The sequence below is a fragment of the Dromaius novaehollandiae genome, chromosome 1 (genome assembly GCF_036370855.1).
Source record: "Dromaius novaehollandiae isolate bDroNov1 chromosome 1, bDroNov1.hap1, whole genome shotgun sequence".
Classification (NCBI taxonomy): Eukaryota; Metazoa; Chordata; class Aves; order Casuariiformes; family Dromaiidae; genus Dromaius; species Dromaius novaehollandiae.
In genome coordinates this window covers 28,633,403-28,654,348 of record NC_088098.1, presented here as the reverse complement: position 1 = coordinate 28,654,348, position 20,946 = coordinate 28,633,403, and the positions used below count along the sequence as shown (strand labels likewise).

The 20,946-nt window shown below is 36.7% G+C and overlaps 1 protein-coding gene across 1 annotated transcript in view; it reads right to left on the bottom strand.

Annotated features, from left to right (window-relative positions):
* The window catches only part of CNTN1 (contactin 1), a 254,908-nt gene that overhangs the window by 51,278 nt on the left and 182,684 nt on the right, over nt 1-20,946 (bottom strand). The window contains exons 7-14 of the mRNA XM_026117710.2: nt 20,285-20,491; nt 18,896-18,992; nt 18,560-18,741; nt 17,231-17,355; nt 15,134-15,251; nt 13,346-13,496; nt 11,544-11,671; nt 8,686-8,861 (exon numbers count right to left, since the gene is read on the bottom strand). Coding sequence (XP_025973495.1) covers nt 8,686-8,861; nt 11,544-11,671; nt 13,346-13,496; nt 15,134-15,251; nt 17,231-17,355; nt 18,560-18,741; nt 18,896-18,992; nt 20,285-20,491 — 1,184 coding nt within the window. The remainder of the gene's footprint in view (nt 1-8,685; nt 8,862-11,543; nt 11,672-13,345; nt 13,497-15,133; nt 15,252-17,230; nt 17,356-18,559; nt 18,742-18,895; nt 18,993-20,284; nt 20,492-20,946) is intronic.

The following is a 20,946-nucleotide window of genomic DNA, read 5'->3' as shown; positions in this document are numbered from 1 at the left end:
TAATGTCTGTGAATCTCTGATTATTGCTTGCAATTTGATCTGTAAATAAACATAAGCATGGTTGGTCCAAACCAATAAAGTCTGGAAAATCTGCATAGTTCAGAATACTCATGATCATATTATTACTTCAATACAAATGATTTACAAATTCTTAATAGTCTTAGTAGTCATTAATTCCTATTTTAGCACTTTAATTAAAACACTTCATTGTATTTATTAATCGCGTGCCCATACAGTTGCTAACATTAATTTCCCTTATGGGAACTCGATTCTGAAAATTTAAATCATGAAAAAAAAATGCAAAAATATAATGCAATTTAAAAATCAACAATCCATAGACATAGTATTGCATTCTGTTGGTTCAGAAGCTCTCCTGGAGCAAGGTTTTATGAAGTTGGTGATAAAGCTTTCCATACTTCATAAGAAGCCTAGGTTCTTGGTGGCAAAAGAAGAGCTTACAAAGCACATAAAGAACATGGGCATCAGCAGATTCTGTCCACAAATTAAGATATGAAAGCACTGTATATTTTCATTCAAAAACCTCAGCTTGGCTGAGTTAAAAAATGCCTTCCTTAATACAGAGAAAACTGAATCACAGACTGGAAATTGTGATAGAAGTATTCAGGGATGTTCCAAGTGTATCTGTGGTTCACCACGCAGATATTTACCAAGTTTAAAGCAAAGACTTTCATCATATGAAACCTGTATTTATGCTCTAATAGTGATGTCAAAAATAGCATTGCATGCTCTGTTTCTGAGATCTCCTCTCTTTTGACAATCAATCATCCTTGCCAGGGCATTAAACTACTAAAAGCCATCAGAAAATGTCTCTGTGTGATTGAAAATCATTCACAGGGACTTAGCCTTTTGACTGAAAGCACTCTCCACTCCTGTCGGGACCTCAGAGACAGTGTGTCAAACTTTATGTTAGCATGAAGCTAATGAGCCCTTTGTACTAACAGAACTAACTTGGCAGAAATCAATGCAGTTCTATGGTCTGGATCCTATTCGCAGAAGAGCTCACTTCACTTTGTTTCATAAGCCAGGGCTGGCATAAAAGCTGTGGGTAAATAAAAAAACCCAGCAGGCTAATGGACAGTCATTCCCACTGAAGAATCTCTTCCTTCAGTGACCTATATTTATATGTAAAGGAAGTATGGTGCTAATGCTACCCCTGAAATGTGGACTTGGAAATACTTCCAACAAATACATTATTTTTCCCCATTCAACATTCCACTGTGAATGCCTTGGGATACTATGCTTTGCACCGGCACCCCTGCAGTAATATGCCCAGTTATTTCACTTCCAAGAGCAAAAGAAGCTTAGATACTTGTTCACTTGTACTCATGGCTCACACTCTTATGGCTGATGAGGAAAATCCACAATAAACGGCAAATTACATTTCTATGGGTACTGCTGAAAACATCCGGCTTTCTGAGCTCCTGCTTATCGAACTAGGCATGCTACATGGATTCTGGTAGCTTGTGAAATCTCACGAGCATATAAAGTTATAGTGAACTGATTTTTAAGGGTATTTTTTTTCTTGCTAGCACAGTAGTCAGCATGTGTCTTGTTCCCTCTAAATAGACTACATTTCATTGTGCTGGAAATAGTCCTGTAGATTAATAATAGGTTTCCTCAATGACTTCTGTCAGAGCTAACTGCTTGTTGGCTTCACCCTCAGCACAACATTTTCTGCTTTCCATCCCCTTCTTGCTTTTAACCACTGACTCCATCCTTCTCATTCCATGCTCACTACATTACCATTAGGCTCTTTCCTCTAAACTTTACCCAAAACCTAGCCACAATATGTGGCTCTGGAGTGTCTCACTAATAGGTTAAGGCACTAAAAGAAACTTCTTGACGCAGGGCCTCTGGAGAGTCGTGAGATTCCTGTTCAGAAAAAGCAGTGACTCAGCTAATCTAGTTGGCCATGCTTTGTGAATGACCATTTGCCCCCTCAAACTATTCAACAAACCATGCTGAACAAGTTCACTATGCCTCTGGCTCCCAGGTTTTGTGCCAATCCATACAGCCTTTTCTTCCTCTTTAGTGGGTAACTGAGCTTTGCTATGTAAATGTTCTTTTCTTTCTCCTTCTTCAGTTCTCTGACTAAATTTTCTATTGATTTCCTGTCATATAACTATAGCTAGACTCAATACTCTGCAAGGAGGGTTACCGGGGAAGTGGTTAAGAAAAATTAAAATGAAAAGCTTTGTATCTTTTCTGCTGCAGAAAGCCGTGAACTGTGCAGGGAGAGCTTTATGCAGTAAAACTAAGTGTCTCTTCAGTAATCTGTTGAAGCAGGAACATGTAGTAATACATCTTTGCCTACGATGTGCAGCCAAGGAACTACCATTATCTGTAAATTACAATATAACTTACAATAAACAAGCAGATATTGGGCTGTACTTCTCTAACAAGATTTTTATAGTCCAAATTACTCTGTATAGTTTACAAAAACTTCTGTTATAGAGAGAATTTTGGCAAATGGTGTCTCCATTCTAGGTTTCATCTCACCTAAATTTAGACATCTATAGTGTGGATGTTGGTGTCTGAACTAACCACCTTTTAAAAGCAAAGAAACAGGCTCTTCCAGGTGTGATTTACCTCAATGTCAGGTAGCTTTGGCCACTCATCTCCAGAGTATTACGAATGTGGTCCTAGAAGAACATACAGCTTTCTGCACTTTCTGACTATGGAGAGGGATAAACTCACATTTGTATAAGCAAAATAAGCTGTTGAGAATGCAGTAAGTCAATACTGTTGCAGGTTAACTGTATTATGGTTGCAGAGACACCAGAGCTAGTTATGCACAGACAGGACTCAGAAGCAGTATAGCTACCTCAAAGCAGAACACAGCTTCAGCTAACAAGCCCTGCCAGGTCTGCACTGAACACGTTTGGACGTCTCTAGGGCACATCCCTGAACCGGAGGATACTGCAAGACACATGCAGAAGCCTGACTTCAGAGAGCCAGCATGGATTCAGCAGCTCTTAATTCCAGTGCAGGAGCAGTTGTGACACTGAGGTGTGTCAGCACCACCTTAAACAATGCTCCTCATTCTGCATGAGCTCTTTAGTTGGATGCAATGCTACACAACACCCAGCATCAGCTAAAGACACCTTTCTGGGCCTGGGAACTACGCAGCAAAGATTCCCTATCAATTCTGTGGAAAGTCCATCATTATAGCTGCTGGTAAGGTAATTAATTTCTAAATGCTGGGGGGGGGGAAAAGATTATGAAATGATTTTCCAGTATCTCAGAATGTTAAAGTTCAAACATGAACTTTATGTTTTATTTTTTCAAAGTTCCATCAAAACAGGAATCAAACTCTTTCTAAAATTCTTTTCTAAAATGACCTCATTCTTGCTGGTACCAGGCTACCTTAGCTCTGTTTTTCAAAGACAAGAGCTTTGGCTTACGGTGGAAGGAGCGGATATTACATAATACAAATACTGTGTACCACCACATAAGGGTATTGGCTGAGCAGAAAACTACTGCCACCTGTTTTCAACACTCAGTACCATATTTCAAACATTTTATTTAATTATATGTTTTTTTACACAATTATATTAAAATATCACACAACCACACAATAGTTGAAGTCAGAAGGGACCTCTGGCAGTCCCTAGTCCTACCTCCCTGCTCAAAGCAAGCTCAACTGGAACGGATTGCTCAGGGCCTTGTCCAGTCCAGATATTTTTAATATCTCTAAGGATGCAGACTCCACAACCTCTCTGAGCAACCTGTTCCAGTGTTTGATCACTCTCATGGTAAAAAATAAGTGTTTTCTTACTTTTACATGGAATTTCCTGTTTTTCAGTTGGTGCCCATTGCCTGCTGTCCTTCCTCCTCCCACCAGGTATTTATACACGTTGATAAAATCTCCGCAAGCCTTCTCTTCCCCAGGCTAAATAATCCCAGCTTCCTCCAGCTCTCCTGATAAGTCAAATATTCTAAACCATTAATCAACTTAATCTGTTTTTGCTGGTTTTATTTAGTTTTTGCAAACAGAAAATAAAGGAAATCAACACCTTTAGGAGAACTGCTTTTTTGATAAATTATAATCACAAAACAGCATTAAGTCTTCTAGCTACCTGATGTAAAAATAAGGGCAATACATTTTTTTGGTATGGAAGAAACAAACTAGATGCCAAGAACAGAACTTACAAACAAATTCAGGAAAGTACTTAATGATCCAGCTAATGCATAATGGGGTGATATAAGCCTGCATTTCGTAGTTATGAAACGGACTCAGGTATCCAAACACAGTTGTTTCTTTATGTTCTTTTGATGATCTTATTGCTAATATGAGACTAGCAAGTAACCAGTAAATTGTCTCTATGACAAACCCATTTTCTTGCTTTGTTGTACCATCATCACCACCTCCTCTTTCTTGGAAATGGCTAACAGGTCCTTAGATCCATAAACAATCTTCCATATTTTAATTCTTCCAAAAGAAATTTAATTTCCAGGAGGCCAAGTTCCTGAGGTGTACTCCAATTTAATTTAACTTATTAAAGATAAAATGATGATAAAAATATCAGTGTTTCAGGTCCACTGATATTGCTTAACACAATACATACCTAACTTCACTTTTCCTTAATTCAAAAAATAATTAACAATGTAGCAAACACAGGAATGTCGATGGTTCAGAAAGTATTTTAAAGTTTGTGTGCATATCTACATGTGACTAAGGCTATTACAGCCTACATTCGGACTCTTTTTAAGTGTATGTATAAGTTTCTGAGTTTCTGACTGGAACAAGTTAAATTATAGAGTTCCTGTTCCTCACTAGCTATACACATGAATTAGTGTGTTTCAAAAGACTGTAAAAATAGAATCATACATCTTTATTTTCAGATACTTTAGGGACTACTTAAAATAAAAACTTAAAATCAAAGCAATATATTTATTTACATTGTGCATACTAAATTTTTAAATGTATGTTAAAAGTAAGCCCTTCAATCTTTAAATATACACAGCAAAAAGCAATTCCATAAATAAGAAATGACAAAACATCAGAGGTTTCCAGATTACTTCAAGCGCTATATCGCTGTGGGTCTTGAAAGGATATGTTAATATTTAGCTCCTCAATCAAATAATCAGAGGAATAACCATACATGAAGTCAAACACAATTAGTTTAATAGTAAAATTTAGAAGACTCCATTTGACAGCTGTTCCTCAGACTGCACACTAACCAATTAATTTTTTTTTAAATTTTAAATACTACTGTCATATTTGGCCATGTGAAATCAAAACAGCACTGACAAATCTTCTTTTGAGAAATGAGTTATAGCACTAATGTAATGCAAATTAGTTTTGCCTTCAGCAATTGATGGAGCTACCAAAGCTTTCATTTAAAGAAAAAAGACTTATGCAGGTATTTACATGAATTTCATTAGCATTCCATTATGCGTATGAGACAACATTATTAGTATTATTTTGAGAACTGAAGTATTGTGTCTATATCAAATTTAAGCATGTTGCTCTGTTTGTCACTATAAATTAACAGCAATATTATCAGGAAGACAGATGAAGCTCCTTCATCAAGAGTAAATTACAGAGGGCATGAATGATACATCCAGTCATTGTAATATTCATGATGGGATATTTTTTCTTTTATGCTTACAAAGAGCTGTGTGGTAGCATGGGACCCCAGTGCTTCAAGCACAGCAGTTTGGGCTGCTGCTGTCTAATGCACAACAGATCACCCCTTTGCACCTGAGAAAGTCTGAGCAAACCTGCCACTGAGTGACTTGAGCTGAGAACTTAAGAAGTAGGAGAAAATACCTTTGTTCACACAGTTAGGGGGAAAAAAAATTCATGTAAGAATAAGCTAATAAATGAATGAAACAGAAATGCTGAAAGTGCATATTCCTTTATTTACATCCTATATAAACATTTGTAGTGAATTCCTTACATTTAAAAAAAATTCTCCTACATTCATTATTCCTATAAGTGTTGAATCCCAAAATAACTACAGATCTCAAATGCAGAGCTGGAACGCAGTCCTACCGCCCCCTTCTGTCCTGACTGATGAAGACTGAGCTGTCTGTGGAAGAGGAACAGAGATTAACTGCACTTGCTTTGTATTTGAAAGGCCAGAAATGAGGCTCAGGAATGCATACGAAGAAGCTGCCTCTGCTTCAGGCAGTTACACCTGTATTGATTGAGCACAAAAAGTACGCAACGAACCACGAAATAGCCCTTATGAGGATAGAGTTATACATTGACAAATAAATTAACTGATGTCTGGATTTAACTTACTTAACTTTAAGTATCTAAATGAATTAAGAGTTAGTCACCCTTCACCTGCTTCTACATCCTATGGGGTGTATCTCAAAAATCTATGAAAAAAAGGCAGTTATTTCCAGCACAAGATTCAGCACCTACATGAAGTGAACCACCCTCAGATCTGTGTGTGTGTCTCTCTCTCCAGACCACAGAAATCAGCCAGGTTGATTTGTTTTTTAAAAAACAGCACTTCAGTACAGTGTCTAAAATACTGTGAATTAATCAGAATTTGGGAGCAGGAGGTCCAGAACCACTGTCTATCTATCTCTGAAAGGTGAATCAGATGACTGGGGATCTAAATATCAACTTTGGAGAGACTTATGCTTTAGACACTCACTGAAACCCGTATTTGGCCACAGACGTATTCACTTGAAGTATTATGCTAGAAAGTGCCATAAAACTGGGATTAAATTTCAGAATTAATTTTCTAAACAATTTATCCAATTTCCTTTTATTTTTATTACTAAGACCAACACTCAAAAGTTTATGCCACTGAAATAAAAACTTTTGTTCATCACATGATCTACAGATGGAAAAAGGTTAGTCTTCTCTTGCATTACATAGTCCAGGATAAGCTCAGGTAAGGCATTTTTATCTTTCTTACACATCAAAATCAATGATTTATCTACTCTTTCAGTGCGATTTGTTCTTTAGTGGAATGTAACTTCTTTGTGTGACTTCTGTCGAGAGGCTAAAAGCAATTGACTAAACAAAATTTGATAAAAACAGGACTGGTTTAATTTGCTCTTTTACAAGGAATACATTCAATGGAGGGATCTTCTTTACTCTTTCACCTCTTATTTTGACTGGCAATCAATCAGGTTCATTTCTGCTTTTATCTAAAGAAAAAGAATGCCATTATGAGGCCTTCAAGCTTCTGCAAGGTACTCCCGTGCACTGAGTAGTACAGAAGTGCAAATTTAAACCTATCGATAGCGGTATGCTTGGCAGCCACACACAGGAAATTTTCTGGATGGTGTTAGGGTAGATCTACACACTTTGTAATTCCTAAGGCAACCCAAAGTACACTCTTCAAATTGCTTAGTACCCTGCTGCCGAGTTTGGACATAGGCTTTTGTGAGGTTTACTGCACAAAGGGCTACATGTCTTTGGGTTTCAATGTTTTTCAGCTGGTCTTAGCATACTGCTCCTGGCTTTTTGGACAAGGACTTGCTCTCTGGCCGAAAGAGAGCAGTGCGCCTTCTTAGGAACCTTTAGAGCAACTCAGCAAATGAGCAGGCTAAGGCAACTCAGACACCCCAGAGCACTGGTTTGTTCCCAATCAGGCTGAAACAGTTAAGCTTGAAATATCTCCTGACATGGAGATAAACAGATATGGAAAAATAAAGAGAGAAAGAGAATCTCCTGGTTCATGGAAAACCAAATAACACCGCAGGTCTGGGAAAAAAGACTCTGTCGGCTGTACTGTTAAAAGAGGTCTAATTTTGACAGTGGAGCAGAAACTGACCAACTACCACGTGGTTCTCAGAAGTTGTGGACAGCTTCCACAGCCTCTTCTCTCCAAATAGCCGGTTTCTCGGGAGAGCAATAAAACATGGTGGCTTGAAGGTTGAGAGTATAATTTTTATGAAACTGAAATTACAGCTGATCTAAAAAACAGTAAAGAGTTTGTATCTATATTTGAGGATTTTTATATCATTTAACTCCAGAAATGCAACATAAATATATATACCTATCGGCAACAGCTCTGGGGTTGTTGTTGGGTGTTCGTTAAATTGTGATACCGTTAGATACAACTGAGAAGGATTTCTACTCAAGATATTAATCTTGCATAAGTCTGATATAAGACTATAAAGAGATAACCATACATGTGAACACAAAAGGTCCATGATTCCTCTTTCTATGTGCCAAAACAAGCATTTTGGTATTAGCTTGTTTAGCCTTCACACAAACCTTTCTTGCTCAGTATTTACAGACTGTTTGACTCCTACCTGCCATCTGGCCCAGTCTTGTGCCAAACTCCAGAAATGTTTTTCAGAAAAACATGGGCAAGTAAAAATGAACGCATACGCATGCACCCTTTTACAAGATAATATGTTACTTGCTTACCAGCTATATTCATTATTCAACATTTGGACCTCAATATTTTTTCATTTCAGACACTACAGTCATCAGAGTGGGATTCAGCTCAGGTACCAAAATACTTACGTCAATTCACATTTCTGAATGCAGGTGTCTACCTGTGAGCATCTTGCATGACTGTCTGTAAGGTGTCTAAATTGTAATTTTATTTTATATCCTTAGCCTACTGCATTTTTCTAGACATGAACCAGTAGAATAGAAATAGTAAAACAGAAAAGACAACTATTCACAAAAAAGAAAAATAGGCTTCCACATATTAAATAAGATCTAGAGTATCTTACCATAACATTCCTTTCATAATGTTCGTGCTCTTTCTCAAAATCTATTACAAAGCCATTTAGAGACCAAATAAATGTGAGGTCCAACGTGGGATCATGGGATGCAATACATTGCATGGTAGCATTCTCTCCAACAGTGACATCAACATTCAATGGAGCTAAAATAATCCTTGTAGCCTCTGTAAAGTTAACAGCAAACATGGAAAATTCCAATAAATAAGTGTTTATCTAAATGTAAACCCAGACTGATAACTGTTTGATTGTACATGAAACTCTTCCCCCAAACTCTGGTTTGCATGTTATTCATGCAACTACATTTAAAAAGACCAAACTAAAGAGAACAAAGGAAATGCTTTTACAACTGAAATGCCTAACTTGTACTTACTCTTTTAAAATGGCTATGTTTCACTATCCGGTCCATATTACTATGTAAAACTATTTTTATTTATTGATAATCTCTCAGGGAGATGATCAATTTTCTGTCAATTGTTGTGTTGCTTTCTTTTTTTAATAATAATATTTCTCATTTTTTAAAACCTGTCTCATTAATGAATGGGAAGTTCTGCACAGCTGCCAGACTGAGTCTGAGATTTCCATTAGAGCACTGCAGAGATTGAGATTTTAATGTATTTAGTGAGAACAATATTAAGTATGTATAACAAACTGTGCAGATAGCTACATGAGTAAATGAAAGAGGAAAGAGTGGAAGAAAAGGAATAATGCTGTATATCCCCCAGCAATGCTGCTTATCATTACAGCAACAAAAAAAGGCAGAGACTTCATGGTGCTTCCTAGACATCGTGGTACGTGCATCTAATTCTTATGGCAAATTAGCAACACTGTTCTGGAAGTGACTCACTGGATCAGTGAGACCTGTTCCTTTTCTGTCAAATATGATCATAAAATAAAAACCCACAGAGTATCTACTTGTCACATCTTGACATACAATATCTTTCCCACAGATACGAGAGAGGGAGTAAGATACTAAAACTTGGAAGATAATGAGCCACAAGAAAAGAGCTATTGCCACTAGTTAAGATCTAGGTATCAACAGAGGAATTGCTATGCAAAACTCCCAAATGCTCCCAGGTAGTGCACTACTCGCCAACCACACACAGGACAGCAACAATTCTAGATGAACCCAATATTTCTTGTCAATCTGACTTGCAGAAAGCCCTTCCCCCAGATCCTAGTCTAGCAATCCAAAACTTGTTTAATCCTTAGCATAGGAGTCTGGCACAACAATTGGATATCTGAGAATTCAACATCTCATAGTACGTCAGAGCAACCTGTTCACATCTGATCTCTAAATTCCTAGCTATGAGAACATGCCTTAGGATACCCTCATGGAAGGAGGGATTGCATTCTAACGTCATGGCTGTATATTCAGCGCTTGACTCTATCAGCAGTGATTTTCCAGAGGTTAACATAAAGTCTTCTATAAGTCTAAGGAGACCCTGAAACAGTGGTCTAGAGGCAGTGAACAAACAACTTATGGGAAAAATTATCACAGTTTACAGCGTCTGTCAGCTTTAGTTTTAACTTTTTAATTTCCTGTAGTCCTGAGCAATGTCTGAGAAGTTTTATGGGCCACACACAAAGTGCTTGAGAATACCATTTTCAAAGCATTGTTAGTCAGCCATCATCCTTGTCCACAATGTGAAAATAATTCTGAAATATGCCATCTGATCCTTCTGTTTCTGCTGTGAGATCAAGGGAGGCATCTTAGTCTTCCAGCGTTCCCTTTTAGGTGAACCACAGCAGAATACTCCAGAATTTAAAAATTCTTTATGACTAGTTTATACAGTTTATAAACACATTTTAAGTGTTTCATCATGAGGCCTTATTATGTCAAAGTTCTTTCTGATTGTAGAAGGTATGGTATGACTGTCAAGGGGCTGTATTTATTTACATAATATTTCAAAATAATTAAATAGCTGAGTGAAATATTTAGACATATAAAACTGCAAAAGATGACAAAAAGTAACTGCAAACATTAAACAAATCTGATTAACCAAAAAAAAAATCTTACAATACCCTCTCATTTGGTATAATAAAGCAGCCACAAAAATGCTTTCATATGACCTGCTGGTATAGATTAATTCTTACATTAGTACATTAATATTGTGGTATTGTGCTGCCACATTCAGCATGATTTCTGGAACAGACTTTAAAAAATATATTTAATAAATGATTCTGCTACTATCAGTGAGACTTCTGGATGCTTGGTAGGTATAACTGTTCATGAATGCTGTATTTCGTTATTCAACAGATATTTAATTATTTGACATCATATTTAAAATACACAACTAAGGATATCAGTATTCAATCGGTAAATATTAATACCCCAGAAAAGAAGGGAATAGTGTAGTGCAATTATATGACTATATTACCCTACCTCACAAATATAATGAATGTTAATTTAACTGCAAAGCGTTCAGTCTTGTAAGTCTCAGCTCCCCCATCAAAAAAAAAAAGAGAGAAAAAAAATAAACAAGGACAATAAGAGCCCCATTTCTCTGAGTCATGGCCCCAGAATCATGGCTTCATTCCTCTGTCTGAGCTACGCTACCAAGCTGAGTGATTGCATCAAAATGTACTATCTGAATTGATGGATCAGATTTTATAATCTCTTACAGAAGAATAAACACTCAAAACTGAGATACAGTCTCTGAATTGATGCAAACATACAGTTTCTATTGAGATGTATGCTTTAAAAGCCACAATTCACCCTTTAATGAGCAATCAGATTAGAAAAGAAAGATATAAAATGGCTCACAGAAGTAGTGCAATGCTGGAACAAAACCTACTGATTTTGAATTAAGGGATACTTTCTGAAACAAATTAATTTAGAAGTTTACCTGTCATTTCTAGAGTACCAGTGCTATTAGCTTTTCCTCGATTATTTTCTGCAAAACATGTGTAACGACCTTCATCCAGCTTTGTGATATTGATAATTTCCAGGCTCCCATCATCCCAAATACGTATGCTATCGAAAACATAAAAAATACAGCAAGGGAGGTTAGGTATTTATATCAGAAAGCAATACTCTCAGTAGGAATTGTAATAAGTTAGAAGATCACAAATCTCTCTTGAAAGCTGATGTCTAACTATTGCATTTATAAAAAACACTCCTATAGTTAGAAGCATTTAAGTAGATGGTGGTACGGTTAGATGGCTCACATTGTTGGAGCAAGAGGGGCATTCTCATTTATTAATAGTCATTCATATATTTTTCTTACAGTTTTGTGACACAATTCAAATCTGAAATATGCTAGAAGTGAAATCTTGCATACCCGTGATGAAAAGAAATGTTATAATAAAATGAATCTCCTTCTAGACTTCTCCCACCACAATCCCTTTTCAAAACCATTTTCTGATATCAATTTCAGTGCCTTTCTTCAAGTAATATCAAGTTTATGGTCTAGATAAGGGCATCAGATGTTAGCTTATTATTATATAATGTATATTATTATACATTATTAAATAACATAACACTATATAACATTAATATATATGTTTGCTAACATTAGCAAAAATGTACTACAGTATTGCTTAGACACTTCCCTCAGAGACCAGGGCAGTGGCACAGTAGGGAATAAAGTCAGGTAAACTAAATCCTAATTCAAGCATTATAGAGATTATTGGCTTCTCATAAATACTAAACCAACCACACTTACCCACTTTCTTATCTACTAATACACCGCTGGACTGGGGTTCCTCTTCCTAAGTTGTTGCACAAATAAGAGTAATAAGTGCTGTACGCACAGACAAGTTTTATCATGTGACTGTTCCGCCTAAAACGTATGAATAAGCTTGGGAATGGGAATTGAAATTCAGGTCTCCTCCTCAGTGGGGGCATTCATCACCAGGTCACAGAGTAAAGTGCAGTCACAGTCTGGCATATCAGATGCTCTTCTGCTAAACAACTGCTTTGAGACAAGAGGCGGAGAGGGTTCCCGCTAGCTCAGAACAAGACTCTGGATTGGCAAAACACTCTGGTACTCTTCTGTGAAAAGAAGTAGGTTTGCATTTCCCAATGCAAAAAAAGAACCAGGTTTACTCCATACTGGGGAAGGACTTCCTACCATCTGAAGAAGCAGAGCTTAAAACATTTCTAATCCCTCACATTTTGCTATTGACCAGCCAAGGTGGTTAGAGGGCAGAAAGCTTTTGTTTCTGGTCACTTAACATGAACTTCTGGGTTCTGTGCTGAGACTAACTGCTTAAAATATAGGCATTATTCTAGGATCATGCTTAGTATTGAAAAAAAAAAAACCTCTCAGTTGTGTCAGACAGAGCAGAGACAGCAGGGGAGCTAAGGACTGTTCCTTAGGGGTTTGCTGAGATTTTCTAACAAAATGGATTCCTTAGATGTCCTGAACTGACTGTTAGAATCGTAATGAAATAATACTAGTCAATTCCTTGGGCAATCAGGTGGAACAAACGTTATAATTTAGCATTAACTCCGTCCCATCCACTCTACAGCTGCCAGGGCGTTCTGCTTCAGTGCTCAGCCTGTCAGCATAAAGGACAGCTTCACGTTGCCTTCCTGTTCTCCTGCCCCTGAAGCCTGCAGAAGTCAGAACTAGCCTGCAGGATAAATACAAACATAAGGCAGCATTTTTAAGAATCACAGAGTCCACTAACAATAAATACTAACCGGCTCCCATTTATGAGCAATTCTGTTCCTTTGCTCCATGAGAATTTTGGCTTAGGAGCAGCTTTAGGCTTGCACTCAATTATTACACGGCCCCCTTTAGCTGCGAGGATTTTCTTCTTCATAGGGTTCAGTTCAAAAGTAGGAGGTGAAGCTGAAGGGAAAAATTAGCACATGAGCACTGTTGTTAACGACTTCTGTGCAGAACACAATTTGTTTGCAATACTAAGACTAAGGTAAATGACAGAACTATTGGTTGTATATAAATTTCCATTATTCAGACTATTGAGAAAAATATTGATGATACAGAAGTGCAGGGAGCAGCAGATGGCGCTCTGAAAGAAAAAGGAAAAATCACTACATAGTTCTATGCCATTTTACACCAGGTTTCTTTCTGTTGATTTCTGAATCTCCATCTAAGTTTAACCTAACAAGCCCAGTGAAATCAATAGAAAGCTCTTCCCTCTCACAGGCCTTTTGATCAGACCTAATAACATTTAGATTCCTAGAGCTCAATTTCTGTAAAAATTCAGCTTGCTCACTCAGTCATACTTTCAAATAATAGTTGGTTTTAATTTTCAGTGGTTCTAAACTCTGTCTAGCAACTTTAAGATTGTTCCCTTCTTCCTCTTTGTAGTTTTCTGTTTAGCCAACTCCTCTCTCAAATCCTGCACTCTGTACAAGAGCAACGACAAATGACGGTGGTAAGCACCACACACGTGTGCCTGAGGTCAGACCTTGGCTTATTAACTTTCTCTTTACTTTTAACTGAACACAAGAGAAAATGCCTTCAATTATTTTGCTTTTCTGTGTTCCATCATTGTTGACGATGCCAGCAAATATGTGCACAGCTTGGGGAAATACAGCTATCAGTTAATTGCAGCAGTGCAGAGAAAAACTCTGATAGACATCCACATCTTACTGACACCGAAGTTTAAAAATGTGCATGCAAACAGTGATAAATTCTGGGTAATCCTGGCTGGTAGTGAGCAAATGGCAATGGAGGAAGGATGATGTTGTGTGATGGGTTGGTGAAATCAAGAATAGTTTTGCTGTTCGGAAAGTCTGAAGGCCGGCGTGAGTTAGAACCTAGGGTAACTACTGCAGGTAAATTCCCTATGAAAGCCATGTCCATGGTCATATAGTCAATGTATCTGCTATAATGACATCAGCAGAAAGGTCAGAAACTGTTTTAAATCTGAGCACTCTGAATCTGAAAAATCTAAGTTTCTAACACAGGATGATAGTTTGGAAAAAATACTGGATTATTAACTATATGTAGCCACCAAATGGGACAGCTGTATTGCAGATCCACATTGCAGCTGGTCTCGAAGGGTTATAGAAGGCAAAGGGAGAGGGGACAGTGAAGATGAAGAGCTTTAAGGGTCTGGTGAAAAAAAGAATATACTGAGTGACAGCATGGCTTCCAGAAAAGCAGAATTTGCCCAAACAGAGGAGTGTAGGTGAGCAAAAGAGAGAACATTTCTCAACCAGTTTCGCAAACTTGACTGGGCTGTCAGCAGCTCTAAGCACTTTAAATCTTTTCTACACTAGCAATTCTCTGTGTGCTAACAGCAGCAGGCAAGCATCAGAAAAAAATCCAGTAAACGTTCTCCATAAATAAATAATCTGATTCTTCAGCTCATTGTCACAACCCAACTAGAGAGCACCATCTCACCTAGATTCAGTTAACTTTATTATTCCAATAATATATTATCAAGCAATGCTTGCAAATATGACTACTATCTTAATCAAACCCCAAATTATATAAAAGCAAATAATCTCACTGACCCACAATCTTCAGTTCAGCATTTGCATAAATAATTCCATGTGTGTTTTCTGCTATACATTGATACATGCCAGCATCTTCAAAGGTCAGACTTTGTATTCTTAGTTCGCCTTTCCGGAACTGAAACATAAAATGAATAAAATAGTAAGATTTTCATTTAGACCACATATGCTATAGAATTCATACCCATTGACAGTTCTTCACTTTCTTTTTAGTGACAGTGTTCAGAAAAGAGTTTCTCACATAACATTAAGACACTGATGAGATTTTATTTTTGCCTTGTTATATTTCAGTCTTTGTGGCAGTATATTCACCTTCTTTTCTCAAAGAAAGAAAGATTCAGTGTTGCTCTTTATGTTTCTGGAAAAATCATAGCTGAGTGACCTACAAACATTTATTCTTCAGTCCATTTTTACCATACAAATTCACACATTATTGGTTCAGAACTTATAAACAAGAAGTGAAATTTGTTTTATTCACATAAGCTTTTTTTTGCCATGTCCAGGGCTTGGTATGTTATATTTTATGTACATCATTTTACAACAATAGTAACAGGTCAATCCAAGTCCTCACAAGGTGAACAGAAAATTTTCAAGATTCCACAGGGAAGTAGTATGGACCACTTGTTTATATAAAGAAAAAGCATCTGGTAAATCCAAGTAAGTACTGGATCTATTTCTAAAAAGATGTTTAGAAATGAGCAAAATGTGATGGGATATTTTGTAAATCACAAATAGATGTCAGCTGTTTTTCAAAAACGACACTACTAAATTCTCTTTTCTTGTGAAAATTAAGCTGAAATCCTTTAATCCTGTATATGAGTCAGTTAGAGTGCCTAGAGTAGTGGAAGATTAAAAGAATACTATTTATCTGAAGAAAGAATGGATTAAAAGAAAAATATTTCCTCTACCATTTTATTTAAAAAAACATTTAAACAATATTTTCAAGGAATTTTTTTTTGTGCTACATGAAATGCCAATTTAATAATTCTAATTGATTCATGAACAAGTTATATTCTCAAGACAATTCAAATATTTTTGTTAATTTCCATTTGGAAATCGTCTCATAGTTTCAATGCACAGCATAATCTTCTGCTGTATTACTGGAGAACTATACTGCTTTCTGCAATTCAGTATGGAGATTTTGTCCATGAAAGCCAAGTTCAGTGGGGACAGTCAAGTAATTTGCTTGTTAAATTACTTGTTTGTAATAACTACAGAAGGTAGAAAATAGCATTGTTTTTTCTGGTTTAACCCACGTGGCAGATGGTGATATCTCTGTTCTCCCTCCAACCTCTCACATCTTTCTCAAGATACACAGCCAAAACAGCTCTGCCTCATTGTCTTCTTTCTGTCTGCATGTCAAGATCAGTGTCACCAGGGCTCAACAGATGTAGTGTTACATTTTCTTCTATTTTGTTTGTTCTTTAACAGCTGGAAACAGTGCAAGCAGTATAGTATAAGCAATGGATATTAAATACATTGTTGAAATGCCTGGATTGAAAATCAACTTGATTTAAAAAATCCAGAGCAATAAACCTCAGTTATCAAATGGCATTCCTTTAAACTTCACATTACCTAAAAGAACTGAATTTTGCAATATTCTGTTACCAAAAAATGTGAAAAGTAATATGATATAGGAACACCACCAATCATTTTAAAATGAGTCTTTCTTCTCATGTCTCCACTGACTCCATTTTGTCTTACATTTTAAAGACATGTTCATGTTCAATGTGGTAAAAAGAATTATTTTTAGAGGGAAGCTGATGACACTATTTTATCTAGAGAGAATAAAATAGCATTTACTTAAAAAGGACTGGAGAAAAAGAGGTATCCATATCCTAAACATGGTCAAATGGCAAGTTCAGAATTCAGAGCTGAATATTAAATAGTGTAAAGAAACATATTTCAAAATCAAAGAGGAGTTTGAGATAAATGTTTAAAAAATAGATTTAAATTTCCAATGCAACTGGAATCAGTGGAAATTTGTATCGTTATGATTCATAATTTTTTTAATCTTTTAATAATGCATGCTTCAAAAAATCATTTCCATTGGCTAGTAACCAACCAATACTGCACTATCTATAGCAATATACTTACCGAGGCACCATTTTTCAACCATCTAATTGTTGGAATAGGCTTCCCTGTAGCTACACAAGGCCAGTAGAGGTCACTGCCTATATCCTTCTCTGTATCATTTATATGTTCCACCCACTCTGGAGATGCTAAAGAATAAAAACACATGATGTCTTGTAAATATATCAGAGATGTACTTAATTAACATTATGATCTATTAATTCCACTGCTTTTGCCATGATAATTAAGAGGACACAAAGACTAATGATGGTAGCTCAACAATGTACCAATATACCAATATAAGCAAGAATGAAGTTAAGATGTTTGTGTGTTACCACATTGTCCCCAGAATAACTACCAGTCATATTTAATGCAAAGCTAATAGGGAACTGAGCTAATGATTCATGAATTTCCAAAGGTGCAAGGTATTACCACTTACACTGACTAGTTTATACTAGGTGTAAATTATACAGTATCACCATAAAAATGATAAATGACATAAAATTGTGCAAAACCAGGAATGTACTGAAAGTGTTTCCAAGAATATATTCTCTTCATCCAGAGAAGATATTTAAGAAATTAACATTGAAAATGTTCCAGCCTTATTGCTTTTACTAAGCAAATTAATCTATTTATTAGCTTTACATACAACAAGCAGTGACAACCTTCCCATACAGGTTTTGAATTTATCCTACTGAAGTTCAAACACTTAACTGAGGATATTAACTCAGAACATGTTTTGTACTGTCAGTGGAAAGAGAGAAAAATGTTCTGAAGGTAATTCAGATATTATGTAGGAAGCCACAGCTGGGTGGCATAAGTCCCAGTCAAGGAGTCATGTTACTTGGGATCATTCCACTATGAGAAATAAGGTGCAACTTTTTGGTCTCTCATTCACCCAAATGCATGAAGGGAAGGGACAAAGGCCGTCAGAATAAAGACTTTACTGTAGCTGAGAAGAGGCAGAGAGAAGACAGACAAAAAAAACGAACAAAATGAGGAAACAAGAATGATTTCTAATGATTTCTTTTTCTTCCTGGCAGTTCTTTCAGCCCAAATACTCTTATTAATTAAATAATTTCCACTATGCACAATCATATGAATGCTAACACACATTGCTGTCAAGGCGTATATTCAGTTATCATAACCATCTAAGCCAAGCAGCTGCTCAATTAATACACGAATGTTACGCCTGGCAGGCAATGGATGGGTTTTGATTTTGTTTATTAACTCAAATAACAGTGTGTCGAGATGATGCAGTGAAGCAGCACTGATATCAAGTGTGAAAACACAGATACTTCCAACATAAGAAAAAGCAATGTAACTAGTGAAGAATAAAATTGCCCTACTTACCTTGTACGTAGACTCTTGCCTGATGTTTATCTTTTCCTTTATAGTTTTCAGCTTCACATTCATAAAGTCCTTCATCTTCATACTGAATATTGAAAATCTTAAGAACTGCACCAGACATACTTATCTCAGCCGTGGCTGGCATGGGTTCAAGGTATTTACTCCATCTCAGCTCAGGAACCGGACTTGAAAAGGTACAATGAAGTACAAATCAGTATATTAAACAACTGGTTGTTAAATTGGAGACTACACAAAAATATTTGCTAATGAAATGTATATTTTCCTTCCCTGAAATATGAAAGCATACAGTGCTCTACAATTATTTTAAAACACACTTACTTCCCAAGAGCAAAACACTCCAGTGTCACATTTTGCCCCAGGAGTGCATATGTGTCCTTGAACTTCACCTTGATATCAGCAGGATATACTTTTGCACCTAACATTAAAAAAGAGATTCTCAGAAATGGCCTAGCAGAAATGAATACAGCAATTATAACTTCCACAGTTCTGGAAAACCTTTCTTAAAATTGCAGACACAATTGTTCTTTACAATGCATAATTACCTGGCCAGATACATGAAGTCTGATTTAGCATTAAACTTCTAATAATAAGGCAGAACTGTTTTACTCATTCTTTGGAGAGAAATGCTTAACTTTTTCTACAGCACAATTCTTTAACATAAATTCATTTATTTCCATTTTAAGTGTGATGATGACCTGTCCATATGGGCAATCAAAAGTCTATTTTCCAGTCTATTTTCCAGATTCTTTTAGTGGATAGAATACTGTCAATAATTTCTTACTGATGGTAAGAAGGAACTGGAGCCAGCAAAAACACTGCTTAATGAGGGTACAGGGAAGTGCCAGAAATCCATGTGGCAACAGTATGCAATCAAATCTACCTACTGGTGATCTCTGTAGGACTCTTCTTGGTACCACTAGATGAAGAACCTGGGTAGGCATTGGCCAAGGAAAAGCAGGACAAAGATCTCTGATCTGTAATTACCCAAATTCAATCACAGTTCTTCACTGTCATTAGGGAAATCTATCAGATAAAAGGGTGACTGAAATTCTGGTGATCTCCAGTTCACAAGACCCTAGTGACTTACAGTCTAAAGTGGCAAAGCAAGAGGGAACCTGGTTACCATTTGGAAAAGACAGAGCTTTGATGAAGAATGGCAGAGAATAATCTAATAACACAGAACTGAATAGGTGGCTCAGGGGATGGCCCATGAGATGCAGAGACCTTAGGCCACCATTGGATAGGAGATTTCAATAGGGGAAAAAGTATTTTCCATTTTTCATGTGGGATTTCCTGGAAATATTTTAATTCCTGAAGCTGTATCAGCTTTCTCATAAAGTTTCTGCTTTCCACTTATACCCTTTCGAACCAATTCCAACATCAGAAAAGATACAAAATATTTTGGGATGGGTATAGGGGTTTATTTCATGAAGGAGATGGGGAAAACTCTCAATGTTCTGAATGATACAAAAGAAATTTTGTGAATGAATCAATGGAAATTTCCTTTACAGAGTTTTCGCTGTACATAGGAATGATTTGGACCTTTGTATGTGGAACACTAAAAACCATCTGTGCAGTAGCCATTCTGCAACGCTGGTTTATGACTTGCCATATAATTCTTCTTACATAGGTAAAAATATTGTAATGAATGAGGAAAATCAAAATACAAACAGTTAGAACATTACAGTATTTCCAATAAATACTTACGGTCTGATTGTGGAATAAGTGGAATAAATTTACTGAACACACTCTTTGTTATTGAAGGGCTTGACACAAAACACGAATAATTGCCCTTATCTGATGCTTCTACATTTGCAATGTAGAGATTGCCATTCGTCTGTGACACAAATCGTCGTTTGTCCAAAGCAATGAATACTGGGAATTCATTTAGAAGCCAGCGATAACTGAGATCATCTGGAGGAAAATATTTTCTAGTTAATATTAGAAAACAATGGTAATACTACCAGCTACTTAAACCATGGTAGACTCTCCACATATAAATTACTTCCCTTTGATTTCTAGCTCATAAATCTTTTATTCAGGAAAGACACTTACATGAGATGATAGAACATATATATATCAGGAGCCAGACAGTAGCTGTCTACACTGAACATTGGGGTACTACTTCCAGTAGTCCAGATCCCTGGCAATGTGGGTATAGTGAGCATGGCTCCCTTTGGTTCTGGCCTTTCCACAAGAACTAGAGTGGGGGGTGGACAGGAGATGTGCAGCTGGGTCTTGCACTGACACAACTGAGAAGCTGGGAAGTCTGTGTCAGTCTTGTGATTCAGATGTGACTTTGAAATATTGTAACTGAAAGTACCTCTCACAAGATTACTTGTGATACTGAGACACAAAATATGAAAACC